The sequence below is a fragment of the Drosophila ficusphila genome, unplaced genomic scaffold (genome assembly GCF_018152265.1).
Source record: "Drosophila ficusphila isolate 14025-0441.05 unplaced genomic scaffold, ASM1815226v1 contig_197, whole genome shotgun sequence".
NCBI classification, from domain to species: Eukaryota; Metazoa; Arthropoda; class Insecta; order Diptera; family Drosophilidae; genus Drosophila; species Drosophila ficusphila.
This window is the reverse complement of record NW_025064091.1, coordinates 5,354,984-5,375,127: the sequence shown is the minus strand read 5'-3', so window position 1 is coordinate 5,375,127 and position 20,144 is coordinate 5,354,984. Positions and strand designations below refer to the sequence as shown.

The window sequence follows — 20,144 nt, the reverse complement described above, 5'->3', positions numbered from 1 at the left end:
GAAATCCAAGACGCGGCTGCAATCTTGTGCGGATTTCATGGGGATTAATTAAAATTGCCAATTACGAATTCATTAAGGCAGATCAAATTCCGAGGCGGGGCCCATTAAGGCGGCTTTCGTTACGGCCGGAAAATGCCTTACACTGGCCGGAGACTGCCGGTTTCCGGCCGAGTGGAACTGGATCCCCCGGCCATTCTGGCCATATTTCGTCAATGACTTTATTGGGTTTCACCGGAGCATTGGTTACATTTCTCGGACAGGCCTTTTGTCAAGAAAAAACTATAATATTTAAAGGGAGAAAGTTAATGTCTGCAAAATATATGGTAAACATAAGAAAGTTGTTTGATATTTTAAAAACAGATACTCAAGCATTTGATTGGAAATCCTAATGGCCATGATTTTTTTTGCATTCTATAAACATTTCTTTTTAGTTTTTTTAGAATGCATTTTTCAGCAGTCAGTCACGATAATTTCCACAATTTCACAGCCTTATCAAATTCGATTTTCGCCTGCAGCCAGAAATCAGCATCGCCTGTTTACTTCTCGATTTGCCTTTCTATTCAGATCAACTGCCCCGATTAAAAACAGTTTTCAAGAGTGTCTCGAACTCTCGAAGTCTCCCATTTCGGTTCGGCAATTGTTTGTCACTTTGGGCTTAAGCCGAGCGAGCGAGCAGGCTGCCAGAATGCGTTTTAATCACCCGATTGTTCGCAACAGAGGACAAAATCGGGGGCTGAGCAGTGAATTGTCGGATTCTCGGGGAAATTGGAGTCTGCGATGCCCCGGCAGTCGAAGTAATTTAACCAAAATACACGGCGCACTTTGTCATCGCGAAAGCGGAGCGGCTTCACCCCTGGGCGGGTTTCTAATTAATTTGCGTTGACATTGGTGGTGCACTCGGCAGTCGGCAGTCGACAGTCGGCAGTCGGGGGTTAAAGGTTGCGAGCCACCAACTGCTGACATGCAACAGATTTATAACGTTATTTGTTTGTCGTCTGCAGTCTGCAGTTTGCAGTTTGTTGTGGCAGCTGCGGCTCACTTTTTGATTGCCTGGCAGCAAAAAGGAAAAGCGCTGGGGAAAATCAGAGGGAGAGCTGCAACAAAAGCGCCGCACGACCGAAACGAAAATGGAAAACCGACTGAGACCGAGAATGAAAATGAAAATGAAAACTGTGTCGCACATCACTCAGTTGAAACTCGACTCAACGCAACCCGTCTCAACTCGAGTCAAGTCAAGTGGCCAAGGACCAAGGACCAAGGACCGAGGATCCAGACAGCCAGCCATCCAGCCATCCAGACAGACAGACGCTCGACAGGATTAACCCTCGGGAGCGGAGGACTCTTCGCCACTGAGGGGTTCTTAAAAAAGCGCCAAGGAGTGTTCTTCATTTCGGAAATTTGTCTTAAGGGGACGGACTACTCGAGTTAAGCGATGCCAGATGCGAAAATTGGACTCAACGATGATTAGTCTTTTATTGTCCCAGAAACAACAAAAACTCCAACAAATTTAAACCCGATATTAAGCTAACAGAGCTCGAAAGGTTTGCGATTGAACTCCTACAAAGTGTGCATCAAAATGTAGTTGGATGTTCAGTTTTTAATCCCACTTCATCGATGTGGTAAATAAACCAGCCAATGGAGTTTGCCAATCTGTCCGCAAATAAAAGTTATGAGTTCATTAGCACCAGACATTAACTAATTCGAATGGCAACAGCTGGCTGGCAAGAGATGTGTTTTAATTAATGGCCATCTGGCCAGTGAAATTTGTCAGAGATTAGGAATTCCCGCCGCATCCTCAGAAGTCATCGAGTCAATGGGGAACTGAAGCAGTTAGTTATAAATCCTGGGCAATAAATTACCCACCGAGAAGGAAAAGGAGACGAACGAGGAGCAAACAGAAATCCTTTGTTCCGAAAACGCGGGTATTTACATATTTTTAATAACGTGCTCGCAAATCAAGTGAAGCGAGCCTGTGTGTGAACTTGACATCAAAATGAACAAAACACGGACTCCGAGAGGTTAAATCATATTTGACAAATAGCAAACAAGGGAACGGGAGCACGCATGTGTACATTCCCGGAAAATACCAGGGGGTTCAATGGGCGGGTGGAGAGGGGGCTGAAAAACCTGGAGGGGGAGGGGAACAAACAGACAAGGTGTCTAAGCGAGTCGCAACAATGCCTGCCATATGACACATAAATATGTCCCTCCTGCTTCCCGAAAACAATGTACAAATAAAACAATACAAAATCATCAGCCATCAAGAGCAGGCTGTGAAAAACAGGCAGCAACGCTTTTCTATATCATTCACTTTAATTGGAGAGAAGGTGAATTATTGCTTGAAGATTTCAAATTTGGGTAGATGCTTATATCATTAAAGTTTTACATAAAAATCTATTGCTGATTTAAAACCCATAAGGAATTGATAAGGAATATAAATGAAATATAAAACTTGGTATGTAAAATATAAAAATAATGATCATTACCATTTATAAATGTTAACTAAATTATTTGTATTAAATTTAATAATTTTCTTATTTTTTATATTCCAATTATTCCATTAAAATGTATTTCAGCATTTAAGAATCCCTCTTTCCTATTAAACAAAAGCCTGTAAGTGAGCTCAATGAAATGCTAAACCTGAGCTGAGTTGCCTTTGAACATTTCGCACCTCGGACAAGTGTGAATGATGCGCCTGGGGGCGGGAAAGCAGGAAAGCGGGAAAGTCGGAAGGGAGAAAAAGCGGAGGAGGGAGGGGTGGTGAGAAATCAAAGCGGCAGACAAGTGGGATGAATCTCCAACATGTTGAACCTGGCGACGATGTCGTCGCGTTGATGATAACGTCGAGTACTCCAGACAAAGACGTCGTCGAGCTCTTGACTTTTTTGACTTTGTTATTTATTTTATTTGCACCACCCCTCCTTTCCCTCATTTCCCCCCTTTTCCCACTTTTCCCTTTCCCACCCGCCTTGTTCCTTATGTTTTTTTTTTTTGCCCAGCGACAAATCGACATTTGCTGCATTAAATGCTGATCAAATACACTTCCGCTCGTTTATCTGGGCAAATATTTGAGCGGGCGGGCTAACAAGTTTACAGCCAACGGCAGGATGGCAATGAAATGACGCAAGAAAAGTTGGAAAACTCCCAACTCTCGCCTTCCACCTCCTCAAACCAGAAGCAGAAGCAGACACAATTGAATTGTTAAAGAGGGAAATCTGTTGACAGCCAAGGCACCGAAATAGCATCGTTTGAAGGCCTCGAATTTGAGCCTAAGCCCCGCCAAAAGTGTCAAACTGTCCCGTGCTAAATTTAGGCCTCACCCTCAGCCGGAAATTGAAATTGACACCAGTGGAAGTGCAGGATAAGTACCAAAAAAATAAGTCTCTATATACACTCGTATCTATATGTTACCTCTGCTGGGAAGGTATATCCCTCGACACTGTGCTCCGATCCGAATTGGTCGTTCAGGCCGTAGTGCATGTGGATCTCGTGGAAGCGGTAGCGGTACGACAGCGGTCCGCCCGAGATGTTCACCGGCGTCTGCATCCCGTCGTAGTTGGCCACCGTGTCGTTTCCGGCGGTGAAGATGACGCTGTGGCCCGTATTAGTAATCAGGCCAGATATCTGAAGGGAAAATAGGATAATTAGGATTGGGACTTTCTCAATAAAAAAGGATTGCAAAATAATGGGAACATATAAACTGCGGGACTTTTATTCTTCAATCTAAATAAATTATTTAAGTACCAATGTAAGTAAAGTAACGTAAATAACAAATCCAATTTTTGAAATATTATTTAAGAGGAAAATACTGATCAACTATCAAATATTCTAGCCTTCAAACATACGCAGTGAGGTTTAGTTGTATAAAACCAAATTTGAATGCAACAAAGTTTTCTAGTTAAATATAAATCTTATTTTAAAATATAATATTTGTAATATTTCTTTGATCTCAAAGAGATCTTTTCACTCACCCTGTGCTTGTCTATGTGCATCGGTCGCAAGTTGGGATCGAAGAGCAGGCGTTGTGGCTCCAGATTCACCGGCGACTGGCGGCGCCCCTTGTTGCAGAGTGACCACTCCGGATTGATGAGTCCCCAGAAGGCAGGACCTGAAGAGAGCAGAGGGGAAAGGGAAAAGGGTGTTGCACTTTATTAGACAGACCTTCGAATCGATCCCCGTCCCCGGGTGGCAAGGAGATTTATGAACCCAACTCGCCTCAAACTGTTTCAAAAGTTTCCTTGCCGACCACAATTGTGGGCTGTGTGTTGGCCTGGCCAACAAGAGAAGGAAGAGGTAGAGGTGCTGCAAAAACCTGCCACAAATTGCATAATGGCAACAGAAGGGTTCGGAATGGGGCGAAAGGTCTGCGGGGCATTTACAATATTTGTCTGCATCTGCATAGGTGTTGGCCTGCGTTGGTTTAGTTTTTGGTTTTTTCGGTTTTTCGGTTTCTGCGTCTGTTTGATTCTGGCCACACAACTAAGCCAAAAAGCCCCTCTCGAAAGCCCCCTGACTGCTTTAATTTCGTGCGGTTTGCTTAGTTTTCCCAGCCACCCAACCACCCACCTTTTCCCAACCCTTTCCCCCACTGAAACGGTAAAATTGCAGCTTTATTTTCCATCTCACTCATTCCCTCTCTCTGTTGAAGTCTCTTCCCTTTTGGTTTTGGCCAACTTTATCTGGGCAGGCAGCTTAATTTATGGCAATATGAAATCAAGCTGAGCTGCCCCAAAAACAATAGGCCAGCTTTTTTATTGCCAGTTCACCCGGGGCGAAATCATTTCTTTGCCAGTTTGTTGCTATTGCCGAGTTGATTTAATCTGTGCTCCTTGTATTTTCAGCAATTGAAAGTGTTTCACTTTGGCTTTTCGCTTTTTTCAAACGCATATCGAAGCTTTGCCTAAAGAGTTTAGCAGTTCACTTTGTGAGACTAAAAATATAAAGCCCTTAATGTGATTGCTAGATGAACTTGTAAATCATTTAAGAGCACTTAGAGTTCCTGCTTTCTAATAGAATTTCCAACTCAAGTATGCAGTTTTAATCCATTTTTTTTCTCCAGAACGAATGTTGCATTTCCACATTTGCCCTTTAATTGAGTTTACGGTTTTTATTTATATTCTTCGCTTATCCTTTTATTCTCCGTTTTTTTTTTTTGCTTGCTTGCTCAAGGATCAACCCATTATTAAAACCTCTTCTGGGCTTTCCATTCGAGTCCGTTCCGATCCAGCCACTTGTAATCCCATTTATGGCACACATTTCCAACCAAACCAGCTCACTTCACCCCCCTCTCTCTTCATCCTGCCGTCTCATCCATAAAAATGCTTCGCCTGCAGTCGCATTGCGTATACGACACGTAGCACGGCTCTGGCTAGCAGGGGCACCACAAAGGGGGTGAGTAGAGAGAGGGGATAGAAAGGGGGGATGAGGATTCCTGGGAATCAACACGTTCGCTGCGAGGCCGCAATCAGGAGCTTCAATCATAGATATGCCACGTACTCGCGTTTAAGCGATTGTTGACCTCAACGACGCCATCGCATTAGCCAAAAGAAAAGCCAAAAGAAAAGCGGATAAAAATAAAGGATGAAGTAGCGAGGGGGCTAAATAATCCCACGAGCGGGCAAAAACCACCAGTGTAGCTGATGAAAAACTGGTGATGCCACGGGCGTGAATGGGTTAAGCAATTAACTCTGTGGAACGTGGTAATCACACTACTTGCAACTCATAATAAGAAGATGTATTTAAATGTGGAATGGCTACTTTACAAATAATATTATTTAAGTTCAAGTAGTACTTGCTACCTTTTCTTCCAGATTTAAATCATCCCTTTAGCACTTAATTGTTGCATGTATTAAAACGATTTTAAAACCGTGTCACGTGCTCATCACCTTTGCACTTTGAGGAGTGGGAAAACCGAGTGGGAGTCATACTCAGATAGCGCCGAGAAGGATGTTGCAGTCTCGAGTCTATTAAATTGCGGTCTGGAGTCGAGTCAATGAGGCAATTGCCAAACGATTTTAGCAGCCATTAACAACATTAGTGGCTTGGCTCACTGGATCCACGAGCTGTTGCCGTGGCGGTTGCTTCTCGGTGGGTTGTTGCCGGTATTTTCGTACGTTCCTTTTCCTTTTTTTAGCCAGATACTTTGGAGGTGGGGTGTGCTGCTAAAAGGCGGTGGCATGATGCACGCTCCGTTTGATTCCGTTTGGCCGCCTTTATTTGGCTCGTTGCGAGTGCAAATCACGTTAAACTAGTGGCACGTTGCAGCTGCAACTGCAGCTGAGGCTTAGTCGTCTTTTTCGGAGATCCCTTTCTACTACTTTGAGCCCCCTCTTACCACTTTACCCCCCGCCCCCGTGTGGCACACTCAGTGGCGCTCCCCTGACGAGGGATTGCGACTTCTCCAGCCGACATGCATGCAATGCTTATGTAAATTTATTTATGCCAAAAGAGACACAAAGTTCGCCTCGGATTTCGGTTGCAATTTGTTGACAAGATACCCCTGTGTCCCGGCTTTTACACGCAGAGAAAAATTAGAGTACTAGAATACCAAACTTAAATTCCCTTTCCAAAAATGGAAAATAAACCAATGATGCAGTTCGTTAGATATCTATATTACAATTTGAACAAGGTATACCGATCATAAATCGGATAAAAATTAGGGTGTCATAAAATATGAAAAAAATGGATCCAAAGATGAAAAATAAACTAATGATGCAGCTTGATAAATATTTGTGTAATAAATTCAACAAGGTATACCACTAGTAAATCTGATAAAAGTTAGGAAAGTTAAAGCTTCAGAAGTGCTGGGATTTGGTCACTTTTCTGAAAACCCATTTTTGGAAATTCGGAAAAGTCGGGGGCCATAAAAAATTAAAAAAAAATAAGATTACTACTTCTTATTTAAGAATGTGTTGTATTGATTTAATTTTGTTTTAAATATATTGAATCTGGATATTAAATAATTTAAAGTTAGTTTGCTTATTTAATTTCCACAACAATCTCTTAAGCATCCACACATTTCACTTGTTTAATTTCTAAACTTTAAGGCACACATAGGTTTTCCTTCTTGCACAAATTTCCCCAACATTTCATTTGAAATTCGTCCTGCATTTGGGTTTCTGCACTTTAAGTTTGATTTTTCGCCACCTATCTCTCTTTTTGCCTCTCCCTGTTCACCAAATCCAATTCAAAATTCAAAGCACTTGAACTTATTTATGCATTTGTCTTGTGCAAATGGCGTCGCCGTTGTGTCTCTCTAATAAGATTAAGAAAGATGCTTCCACCGAAGGCAGACTGCAGAGTGGGCGGCTGACAAAGAGGAGGAGGAGGAGGAGAAGGGGGGCGTGGCCGGGCGAGTGAGGGAGACAGAGCAACGCTTATCGGCTGTCTGCTGTCCTGTCTGGACATAATCTCCATGGACCTTTGCCCCGATTTCGCCGGCAGTAGTGACACATGGCGAACAGTTCTCCATTTCTCGGCGATGGCATTTCGGGACTCTCTATTGCCCCTCTCGTTCTCTTTCTCCATATTCTATATGTATATATACATAGCTATATATATCTGGATATATCCTTCTCTGTCTCTGTCTTTTTCTGCGTCTGGGCCTCTGCTTATCACGTTTCAACGCCAGACAATGGCGAAAAAAAAGGAAAGTTCTCGCTACATCTCCGCCTGGTTCTTTGAATACTTTGTCTGCCTTTCCATTTGACAGCTGCAAATCGGCTTCGTCTCTGCTTTTTCCACTTCCCATTCCATTTTCCCCGTCCTTTATTTTCCAGAAACCTCTTGGCCATCGTGCTTTTCCTTTTGGCTCCTTTCCCATGCATTTCACGCGTGCAGCTTCAGTCGCTGAGAAAATCGTTTTACACCGGCAACAACAATCGCCCTGACTTTTCCGCGTCCCCTGAGCAGGTGGAAAAACACCAACCCACAACACAACCCCCCTCACCCCATCCCATTTCCCTTCAACTTTGTTGCTGTAGCGACGCGTGCTGCTCGTTGGCTGAAATTTTACTTTCCGCTTCCGTCCGTGGTTATTGTTGAGCTTTGATTAAAATTTACTTTGTTGTTGGTATTTATGAAACTTAAACGGAGGCGGCAAAGGGCGCAGGCAGAGGGGGAAGGGGCGTGGCCAGTTGGCAAAAGCTTACCCGAGATGCCATCGTATGTCCACCAATCCTCCCAGCTGACGGCGAGCAGAACTGCAAAGAGAGAGAGCGGGGAAAGTGCATCAGATTTCAATTTTCGAGTTGATGAATATAAGCCGCGAACATGTCAAAGATCTGATTGGGACAATATATACACACCCAACGGTTAATACCTTATAGTGTTTGTGGAAGAACGCAGAGGTGTGGACTTAACAACAGAGCGAAATATCTGGGAAAGGACCCAACCGCAGGAGATTGTACATTTTAACGACCCAGAAACAGACACCCAGAATTTTTTTATTTTTTGACTTTTTTCAAAGCGTATTTAATACCAGCGCTAAATGCTTAAACACTTGTATGATTTATAACAATAATTTATTTAGCAAAAATAAATAAATCAATCACTTATATCAAATACCAAGAAACTATCTCTTTCTTGAGATCAAAAACCTTAACAACAAAATTATTTCATTTAATGTTTATATATAAATATGTTCAGTAAACAGATTTCTATCGTATTTAAATTAGGGCATCAACGATTTGGCTTGGAACATTTTTAGGAGGTCCTTCGTGTCCTGCACTTTGTGAAAATGATTTTTGCTTACTTGCCTTTTAATTTTTTCGTGTTCGAGTTGGTTTTCGCTTTTTGTTCGACGGTTCGTTGGCTCGTTTTTGTTTTGCGTCTGCTTTGCTTTTTTTTTGCTCGCCCCGTAAATTCACTTCCGTCACTTGTTAACTTTAACATTCATCGACACTTTTTGCCGTTTGGCCTTTTTCGTTGTTGTTCTTCTTGTTATTGTTGTTGTTGTTGTTGCTGTTCTCTACCTCACTTTTTTCTGGGTTGGCGGGAATGCAGCTGAAGCACTTTGTTATTTTGACAGCCGACAAAAAGCGGGCCAATGCCTTTGGCCAGAAGCAACCCCTTTGGACCAGCAACCAGCAACCTGCACTCTTTCTTTCCTTCCGCGACTCGAATCAAAGTCAAGAAATGTTGAGTCATTAAAACGCGTTACGAGCCCCACGCCCCCGGTCCTTTTGGTCCTTTGGGCTCCCCACAAAGTGCAGTGCGAAATGCACTGTAGTTTCCGGCAAGGAGTTTCTCCGTCCCGGCAAAAAAAGCCCCAACGAACTCGAGTTCCACTCCAGATATTCTTGCGAAACTTTCTGAAGGGCGTTTTTGGTAAAAAGTGGGTATATTTGCTAAGGAAACTCTTGGAAATTAAGTTTATTAGATAAAATTGTATGTATGGTTAACCTTACAACTCTTGATATGCAAATTGGTACCAAAATGACAAATATAGAAAAAATATATATTTATTTCAATGAAGACCAAATGGTAAAGCATTTAGCATTTTGAAGAACATTCCGAGTATTACAAACCGGTAACTATTTTTCAGAGCAATCCTTATCTCAGAGTACACATATTACCCTGCCTTTTTTACCCTTTCAAATATATTTTGTAAAAAGCAGAAAATGTCAGGACAAAAAACCTTGAAAATTTGTGACGAGGGCAGAGCGAAAAGTAAAAGGCAACGACAAGAGCAACATCAACGAGAGTAATAACAATAATAATAATAATAATGCAAAGTCATGGGCAATGATTGAAATTAATGGATTTCTAAATGCTCAGCGTCATTGCAGTCACCCATTCTCGGCTCTTAACCCTTTGGCAACTGAAGGGGCTTGTCGGTAAAGGGGAACTTAAACCGCTGTCGACAAATTGTGGCTTTGGCTGCGATTCATGAAACCCCTTTGCCATTTGTGATTTATGTGGCGCACTTAAAGAATCATTTCATTTAAATGCAGAATAGAAAGCAACAAATCAAAATACTCTAATTAAAAAAACAAAAGAGGATATAAATTGAATTAAGTTCTTTAAGAATATCAAATCCCCAAAGCTTTTGCTTACATCCTCAAAATAAGTAAATACATTAAATACCCAAAGTTTAGGTCACCAACTCTGCATTAAGCTAGGTGTTTTTATTCTGCCAGATTTACACACTTTATGAAAAGTTTTTTCAGCTTTTTCTGTTTGAAAACATCTCGAGTAATTTCTATTCAATTCGCTGGTTTTCCCACTCTCCTTTGGTTTTGTTTGTTCATTGAATTCTATTTATAAATTTTCACCTGGCTGCACGTCCCTTCTTCTCCCATTTACCCCTCACCTCCCCTTTCCACCGCTCCCCTCTTCACCTGATCCTTCTGTTGGCTTCTTCTTGGCCTTCTTCCATTCCTCCGTGGTCTCGCTTTCGCAATCATAAAAGGCAACAAAATGTTGAACAAATTTTTATGGCTGCACAAAGCAACAGAAAGTGACAAAACGAGAGAACAGGGCAAAAAGTCACCAGTCCAGGATGCACCGAAAAAAAAAACACTTTGTAATTGAAAGACTTGCAGGTGATGATAACCTAAGAAAAATATTAAGTATACGTATCTTCAAGTTATAAATGTAAATATTTGTATACAAAAAGCTTGTATGATATTTACAATTTAATTATATTAAAAAGTAAGAGAATAAAATAAAAGAATAAAATTTAATTTTGAAATGCTAGTTGCATTTAAATTCATTGTTCAATTCAGTCACAAATGCATCTTTGTTTGTCATAAATTTGCCACACTTTTCTTTCAGTGTAGTGTAGTGTCATGGCAGCACAGCCGTCGGAAAGCCCCCCGCCAACCCCCTTCCCCTTCGTTTTCGGCTTGTGGTCGTCGCTTTTGTGGCTGCCTCGCATTTTTCGCCCCGCCTGAATTTTCTCTCTGCTTTTCGACGTCGCGCCTTTTAGTATTAATTACAAATGAAATTTTCTTATCATTTCAGTTGCCGTTGACAACTTTCTGTCTGCTGGCCCGTCTGGGCCACCATCCCTCCCCCTCACCACACCCTCTTCCTTTTGGCCAGGAAGCTCCTTCAGTTTAGGGCCAATAAGCAAAAATAGTTGCTGCTAATTGTTGTTTGCCGTTTATGGTTATGGCCAATGCGTGCTAATTGTCGCCAGCCATCTCCTCGGGCTTCTTTTTCGGTCTTTTCAATTTCAGCTTCGATGCGAGGTTTTATTTTGTATTTCGTATTTCGTATTCCGCATTTCGTATTGTGTTTCCTGCAGGAAATTAATTGCGACACTTTAGTTGCGCTCAATATTGTTTGGCTCTCTCCTGTCAGCCTTTTTTCGTTTATTTATTTTGTCAGCGATACTCTTGTGGAAAATGTTGTGATTATGTTGAAAAATACTTAAAACTTTATAATTCATTAAAAGTTGATTTATTTCAGACATATTAAATAGCTTTTAATAATATCAGATCAAAAAATATTTACAGCATGAATTTAAGCTTTTTCAAACTAGTTTTATTATTGTGTACTAATTGGTGGTTTATGATCGAATTTCCAAATTTTATGGAATTACGAAAAATAGCATTGAACACTTTGATGAATTTGGTATATTCCGATTTTGCCGCTCTTTGCTTCTTATGTTTTCCTTGCTCTGTGCTCGCTTTTCTTTCTGTTCGCTCGCTCTTCGCTTTTTCGACTATTTTCTATTTGTTTGCTGTCGTCGTAGTCGCTTGTCTATTTAAAAAGCACGTAAACATGGCCGACTTCTGGCGCGCCCAAATCAACAACAAAAACATAAACAATAACAACAACAGAAACAACAAAAACAACAACAACAGTGACAGGATAAAGGGGTGGGGTAATGGGCGAGGGGAGTGTGTGGGAGGTTGGCAAAAACACAAAAAAAAAGGGAAAAAGGATTGACGTGCGCATTTTAGTCACGCTGTCGCGAGTTTTTTGCCTTTTTTGCCATTTTAGCTGATTGTTTTTGTTGTTGTTGTTTTGGGGGAAACAGAAGTACGGTTAGTTGTTGTTGTAGTTGTAGGCAAAAGGATATACACGCCATGTGTGAGGGAAACGAGAATATCAGGACATCGAGACATCAGGCGGCTCTGCCCGCGGGTAACTTAATATTTTGTTGATGTTTGCCCAACTTGATTATATCTATCACTATCATAATATAGTACACCCCCCGCCAAGCCGTTAGCAGCACACCCTTTTGAGACATATGCAAATTTCGCCAGCAGAAACCCAAGACAGGCCAAAAACAAGTGTCAACACAACACAGATTGGACCAAATGGATATGATCTCAAAACTGAATTATATGGCGAGTGATATAATGAAAATGTGTGTAAGCCGCAAGGTTTTGTAAACTATCTTCTTGTTTACAGGCGGCTGTGATTCATGTGAATAATTTATTTGGCAGCGTTACTTTAAAAAGTTTAAGGATTTGGGAAGAAATTCATTTGAATACAATATTCGAAAAATATTTATTTTACGCTATAACAAATGAAAGGTATTCGTTATGTTCAAAGGTCTTACAATATAAAAGTATATTAATAATAATATTAAGAATTAAATAAATATGTTTTTTGCTTTTATAATAATAGTATAAATGCATCACGCATACGCCATGTCACCTGTATCTTCAAATTTTAATGGATTGCTTATAATAATTATTAGTACAAGAACTAAGATTATTTAGCACATGCGTAGAGGATTTACTTTAGTATTGAAAGGAAGTTGTGTTTTTGTACTTTAATTGATTGTGGTGAAGGTTTTCCTGTTCCGCACACTTTCCTTTCTCCACCGCCTCTAATTCATTTGATTTTTATGAACTATGGGAAAAGGGGGAGGGCGGGGTGGGAACATAGTAATATGCAAATAGCCCAAGGCGTGTTCGCTGAAATCAGGAGCAAAAAGTCGAAGGATATGGGAAAAGCGGGAGAGAGAGATCTGGAGGAACACGGTGGTGGTTCCGTTTTTAAAAGCGCAAGCAAGTGAAAGCTTTCAATCAATGTCGTTCGCTTGTCAGGCACCCCTTCCCCACCCGCCGCTTTCACCACCAATCCCACCCTCTTAACTCCCCCGAAAACCCCCTTCAATCCTGACCATTCAATACCCCTGCTTTTAGCTGGGCTTACACGCCTCTGTTTTTGTGGCCAGCTTTGGCTTTTAATTTCTATCGCTACGATTTCATTTTTTAGTTCCGTTCGGTTCGGTTCGGTTCGGTTTGGTTTGACTTGGTTCTTTTGGACTCCGCTTGGCTTGGCCAGTTTCAAGTAACCATTTCCATTTTCCGTCCGCTTACCACCCCTTTTTCCACCCAAAACATACCCTTACCACAATAACAGGAGCCACACCTCGTTCTTTGATTTTTATTAAGTTTTGTCGACTCGGTTTTTTGCCTTTCGTGTGTCCGCGTTTTGTCCGGTTGTCCGTTTGTCCGTATGTCCGTTTGTCCGCTTGTCCGTATCCTGTCCGCTGCCACGCCTTGGCCCGCCCTCCCCTGACCTCTGACCCCCTTGGCTGACACTCCCTTTGCCCTTCGCCAGGCTAATGGTAAATGCCATTTCAATTACGTACACAGTACTAAAATTTTATGCGGCCAGTCAACGTGGCCTCCTCCTCTCCGCTTCGCAATTGTTCGTTCGTTTTTGCTTTGTCGATTTCCATTTGCGCTTTAAGTGCATTTGCACAATGTGAGGGGTTGGTTCCCGGAATGGGAAATAGGGCCCCATTCGGGGATTGGTCATAATCAAACATCAATCGGATGCTATATAGGCCGTTTTTCAGAGCGCACTTCCCTTTTTTTCCGAGCTAAAACTACCTCAAAGGCTAAAAAAAAATAACTGCATGGAAAACACTGTTACTAAAAGCTTATTTAAGTACAGATTCCCCAATTACACAACCATTGCAGGCTTAATACATTTTTAAAATAATAAATATTACGAATATGAAACTGTATAAATATTGAGCAGCAAACATCAAAACCTATTGTGTGAAGCTCCCTGAAAAAACGCAGCCAAAATGTCCAATTAAATCATACATTGGGGCTTTGCCGAGAGAATCGTAAAAACCAGAACAATACGGTGAAGAAGAATACGTATCTACAAAAATGAAAAACAAATCAAAAATCATCTCCTTTTCTAAGAGTTTTTTGTTAACGTTCCTTTTTTTTTTTGAGCCTCACGAAATCCCTGCCTTGTATATTCTCAGTTTTTTTGGTTGCTTTTTCCCAAGTGACACCTGCACCTTTCGTGAATGTGTGTGTGTGTGTGTGAGAGAGAGTGTGTGTTTGTCGAAAACAAATGGCACGCAAAACACCTGTCAAAAAACGAGGGAACAAAAAGAAGTCTGAAAACAAAACGAAAGATACGCCAGGAAAGTAGAAAAAAATCGAAAACTTTGTGAGCTCATTTCGTTACCCGTTGTTTTCAACGCTTTTGTTGCTTTTGTCACTACTCTAGCTGCCAATAGGCGCGTCACAAAGTCACCGGCGACGACAAGGGCAATAGAAACAATATCCAAACACGAAAGTAACCCAAAGGAAAGGGGGTTACTATCAAAGAGTCGATGCGTGGATACCCTTTGAAATAAATTTAAAATTTAATTTAAATGCCTGTAGTGATCATTAAGGTTCTCTTATAGTTATAGTTCTCTTAATTTTAAACTTTCAGAAACTCGATTAAATATATTTATTTTGTGCTGGATCTATTGATCTTCAAAAACAACATTTTAATTGAAGTCAAAATAATAATAGCTCTATTCTCTAAATGAATTTAAGTTTCTGTGAAATAATGAAACTATAATTTTAAATTCAATTTATTTCTCCACTTTTTAAAATTTGTTTTATAACGTATATTATCACCTTTTAAGAAGAGTAGACAACTGAAAGTAAAGTCAAGCTCGGCTCAGCTTTTCCTGCACTAAGCTGGCAAATGCATTTGTTACTGTAACCCTCCATCCGTTTTCCCAGGCCCATTTCCCCATTTTCCCAGAGGGAAAGAGCAAGAATTGCAAAGAGGAACCGCAGTCACTTTGGCTTTGCATTTTTTGTGAGCTTGGTTTTTCCGGACATTTGTGTGTCTCATGAGAAAAGAAAGTTATAGTACCATGAGATACTGGGAGAAATCGGTGGGAACGGGTCTTGCAGTTGGCAACAGGTGGTGGGGCTTAGTCCTCGATGATCTCTTGCAGAGCTCCTCGTTCGCTGAACCCACAACTAATCAAAGCGAACGCCCTGGAACAGGACAGCATCAAAAGAAAACTCACTTCAAACGGAGGAAAGCTGTGGGAAAATGGAATAGCAGCAAAGCCAAAATGTTGCACTTAAATATTAGCAAAAGTTTTGCTATCGCCACTAAAAGAGAGAAAGCAAAAGCGCAGAAAGGGATAGAGAAATGGGGAGAAAGAGAAAGGAGAATGTCAGGTTTAAGCGTAAATTTTCCGCTGACACTGATTTGTTGCCTTTGGGTGCAGAGCAAAATTGTTCGAGAAGAAGACAGGTGAGAAAGAAAGACAGCTACACCTTAAAAAAAGTTTCATATTTAAGTTAATAAATAATGCCTATATTTGTTTTGTTTTACTTTAGGATCCTTTAAAATAAAACATTTATGTATTTACAAATAAATAAATGTATGATAAACATTAAATATATTTTTTACTTTTACGAATACACAAAGCTTTTTAAATAATTCTATATATTTATTTATTTTATGTATTTATATTTATTAATAATTATTTGAAAAACAGTTATTGTAGTTAATTTTTCAGAGTGCCCAAAATAGCTGAACAACTGACTGACATTGCTTGTTTGCTTCCGAGAGCAGTAACTTGGCTTTCCTCCCGTTTCCCACCTTTCTTGCACTTAAACTCTGGCAAGTTGTTGTTGCCGCCGTGTTGCAAGCACTCATTATTGTCAAGTTGCCTTTACACATTCTACTCATTTGGGTTACAGAAGACACAGACACAACCGCACGGGAGAAAGGAAAGCACTGCCACTATGAAAAGCACCGGGAAAATGAAGGTTTCTCTGCTGTTGGGTGCCTAAAAATTTTGTGCTGCAGTCTTCGGGACGCCTGCATCCATAGATGAGCCCCGAATCTGTGGATATAGCAGTTACTACCCAAGGGATCCTGCAGAAGGTCCTGCCAGGTGTCTAAGCACAATGCCACCGAGTGAGGGAAAGGGAAAGGCAGAGGAAAGGGGGACGCACTCAAATTGCCACTGCCAAATGGGCAGTAAAAGAGCAAACAGTGAAAAGTTAAGCGAGCCCATTTCTGGTGTCATTTTCCCGACATCCCCACTTTCCCGGAGTTTTAATGATGTTGCTCGACTGTCTCCGGCTTCACTTGCAGCTGCACCGCCGAGTGACCGGATGACCGCAACATCAACGGGGTGAGGAGGCGAAATCTAGAGGGAGGGGGAAGGCAGCGGAGGCCATTGGAGAGCCCTCGTCGTGCTCCCATTTCCGCTTTCTTGAGAGATTTTATGCCCAAATCCTTCAAGGAACTTAAAATACTCCTTTCTAGAAAATCCTTCTTAAAAATATTACTATTTAAAAAAAAATATTGCTTAAAGACCTTATTTTATAATATTGCCAAATACCTTAAAGTAATGAATTTTCCAAAAATAATAATATAACTTAAATTACATTTTTGGACTTTGTTTTTAAATAAGAAGATATTGAAGATGTACTTAATATTTGATTTTGCATTTCCAAAATTTTTTTAAAATTTTATTATGAAACATTTAAACATCGAAATCGCCAAAATCTAGGAAAACGGAAACTGAGAGCGAGGCTTATCCAGAAGTTGACGGAGGATTTTTCGCCAGGGGCACTTTGCCTTGTCGACGATATCAAGCAGGCGGATATCCGGACAGTCGGACGAACGGACGGACGGACAGGAGAGCAAACGGACAGCCGGACGGACGGACGGACAGGCTGGTTCAGCATCGCAGCAACCAAGTGACGGCGCAGTTAATTAGTCTAAGTGGAACTGGGTGCACAAACTTCAAGCGCACCCCACTCCCCATTGTTGCCAGCGATTGCTACTTTCACTAGCTGCACTTCTCCATCCCCCTCTTCCTCTTCCTCTTTCTCCTTCCCTTTCTCTTTTTCTCAACGTGGCTCAACCCCTTTCACTGCTGCGCCCTTCTGTTTCTATTTTGTGAAGCCTTCTCCGGTTTTTTGGTCGCTGCCAATTGCTGTTCACTTTTCGGCTGCTGCCATTTAAAATGGTCAGTGAGCGTGTCGCGGCTTCAAATTTAAACAGGGTAGCTAAGGTCGGGAATATCAAAGATTTGTACTCCTAAATTAAAAAACAAAAAACTTGTTTAACCGTGTCTTTATGAATGCAATGAAGAACTTTATTAGGTAAGCGACTCTAAAATCGAATTGAATTTGACTGAGATATGGAAATCTTCTCTTAGAGGAAATCTGCTGTTCGAATCCTTTTCCCTATTTCTACTCAACTTTTTCCTGGTTAGAAAGGCGAGTGAACTGAAGAAGGACTCTCGAGGACTCGACTGCTGAAGGGTCCCAATTGGATGTATTCATGAGATTCGCCTTGCAAGTGAATGACCATAAAGGCGAAGAAAGCAGCAGAAAGGAGCTCATGAAATTTTCTTTAAGACACTGCATTTTAGGTGATGTAAATTCAATTTGCTGATTTAACTAGTGAGTAAGTGATTTAATAATAGTCATATTTATGCTTGGCTTTCTCTCAGTGCCCTCAAATTATAATTCACTTACACTTTAGGTATTCAAATTGCCCTCCACACACATTTTCCCACATCGATTTAAGCTAATGTTTTCCGAATGAATTTTCGCTTTGCACTGCAATTGGATTTCCCTATTTACCTTGAGGCACTCATAATGCATTTAACCTCCCGAAACGAATGTGAATGAACAGCGGGTGTGGATGTGCGATTTTCCATCGAGGCGAAATGGGGAAGAAGACCTTGAATATATATATCTGCCGCCGGGAGACCCACAAAATGTTCGCCAAACATTTGCAATTCTTTTGAAATCATCATTACGACGGGCGGGGGCTTAAATGGGTTAAGGCGGCGGGGTTAAGGGTGGCTGGTGGTGGAGGTGGTTGGATTGTGGGTGGTGGTGCAAAGTTTCCCGCAGCGTCGTCGAAGAACACACATTCTTCATTAGCCGCGTGGCACATTTTTCTCCGAGGTTTTGCTCCTGCGGCGGCCGCTGCAAAGTATGCTACCATTTTCAAGGGCCTAAAGGGGCCACTACATGCGTGTCTGCTTGTGTGTGTTCCTGTATGTGTGAGCCAGAAGCAGTCAGTGTGTGTGTGTGTGTGTATGTGTTGGCCATGATAAATGAGCCATTGGCATTTATTCTCGTTTCAGTTTCATTTCGTTTGGTTTACTCGCAAGAAATCGATGTCTGCTGATTTTTCAGCCAGCCCACTGAAAATTACATTTCGCATTTTCCGGAAGAAAGAAAGGAAAGCGGCTGCTAGTTCATCTAAGCGCACACAGGTGGCGCTAATGCGGCCGCAACACCTTGAACGCTCTTGATTTGTTGCCAAGCCAAAAGGAAATTATGCCAATTTTTTGCCACTTCGTCTGCGTGTGTGATTGTGATGGTATTTCCCTTACGAAACTTGTACGGTGGGATTGCCACGACCTTGTGGCTTATTTTATTTTGCAAATAGGGGCTGGGATCTGTATAAATAACCGATGAGTTGCTTAAAGTTTGCCCTGAAAATTGAGCGAATTAAATGGGGAGGAAAACGTGTGCTTCGAACTGCAAGGTAAACAAGAAAGGATTTTAAAGTGAAATTTATTGAACATTTCTACGGCAAGTGTAAGTGAATTTAAGACCTGTGTTACGGCTCAAATGCTCTTTATCTCATAAGTTTGACAAGTTTTGCCAATTACAGCCAAGGGGATCTTTCAGGTTTTAATTCCGATTCGTTTTGGGACTGAGTTGTCATCACTTTTTATCTGCATTTACAGCAGATTCGAAATCGCAATGGCAATCGCAATCGGAATCGGAATCAGAGTACGAAAATCAGAAGACACTTGGAAATCAAATCGCATTGCTATTAAATTTGACCAGCCAAGCATATCTTGGCCAGCAGAAGAAATAGAGGCCGAGGCAGCAGGACTCGACCAAAGTGGCCAATGACGATGACGTTGGCACGTCCACAGCCGGCCGAAAAGGAAAGCCAAAGGAAAAGCTGGTCTTTTGGCCAGTCGATGCTTCAATTTTACACATGTTTTGCATGCGAATCTCGCCAAACAAACACGGCAACTACTACAACTGCAAATACTACAACATCTCGACTTGTTCGTGCCGGAAGTTGGAAATTTTCTCAAGCAAATTTTTGGCATTTTTACAAAACGTACTTGGGCCAATTTTATTAGCCAGCCTTTCGCCTGTTTTCTTCTCTTTCTTGTTGCTTTTCTTTTTTGTTTTTTTCTCTCTTGGCTCCTCTGTTTTTTGGGGGCGCACGCAAAGCAGCAACATCGTCAACGTGCAGTCGAAAAGTTGTAATTTTAATTTAGCTTCTAACTGCCTCAAAGACACACACTCAAACAAACACACACAAACACACACACACATACACTGGCAGTGGGGAAAATTGGAAAATGGGCGGCAGATTCCGAGGTCCAAGGCGTTGAAAAGCCACAAAGTTGCACGTTCGAGTGGGGAACTGGGGAAAATGAGGAAAACTTTGACTCATGCTCTCGTCACGCATGCAACTGCTGCACCTGCAACAGTGTGCGTTGCACGGCCAAAAGGAGAAGCGAGTGGGTTTGTCAAAGCGGCACAATTAGGTTGCCAAATTAAATAAACGAATTTCATTTGCATTTTGGCTTCGCTTTCCCGGTGCAAATTAGTTTCAAGGAATCCCATGAAAAGCGGAAATGAACACAAAGATAAGCCTTTGATAAGAAGGCTTACAACCTATGAACCACAAAACAAAAATAAAGAAACTAAACTAAAAATTTCGCAAAATATAAAAAAAATTCTAAGACATGTAAATGGACCTTTTAAGGAATTATATAACAAAACATTGACTTGGATATTTTACTTAATTAAAATAGAAGACTGAAGACATTGACTGAAAACTCTTGGTTAGCAAGAAAATTAATTAGAGAAGGTAATCAAAAATGCAGAATGCTGTAAATA

General features: G+C 41.3%; 1 protein-coding gene across 2 annotated transcripts in view; it reads right to left on the bottom strand.

Moving 5' to 3' along the window:
• LOC108097426 (carbonic anhydrase-related protein 10) overlaps positions 1-20,144 on the bottom strand; it is a 62,165-nt gene that overhangs the window by 9,589 nt on the left and 32,432 nt on the right. For both annotated transcript variants that reach the window (XM_017199695.1, XM_017199694.2), the window contains exons 3-5: positions 8,151-8,201; positions 3,972-4,108; positions 3,412-3,624 (exon numbers count right to left, since the gene is read on the bottom strand). In XM_017199695.1, coding sequence (XP_017055184.1) covers positions 3,412-3,624; positions 3,972-4,108; positions 8,151-8,201 — 401 coding nt within the window. The remainder of the gene's footprint in view (positions 1-3,411; positions 3,625-3,971; positions 4,109-8,150; positions 8,202-20,144) is intronic.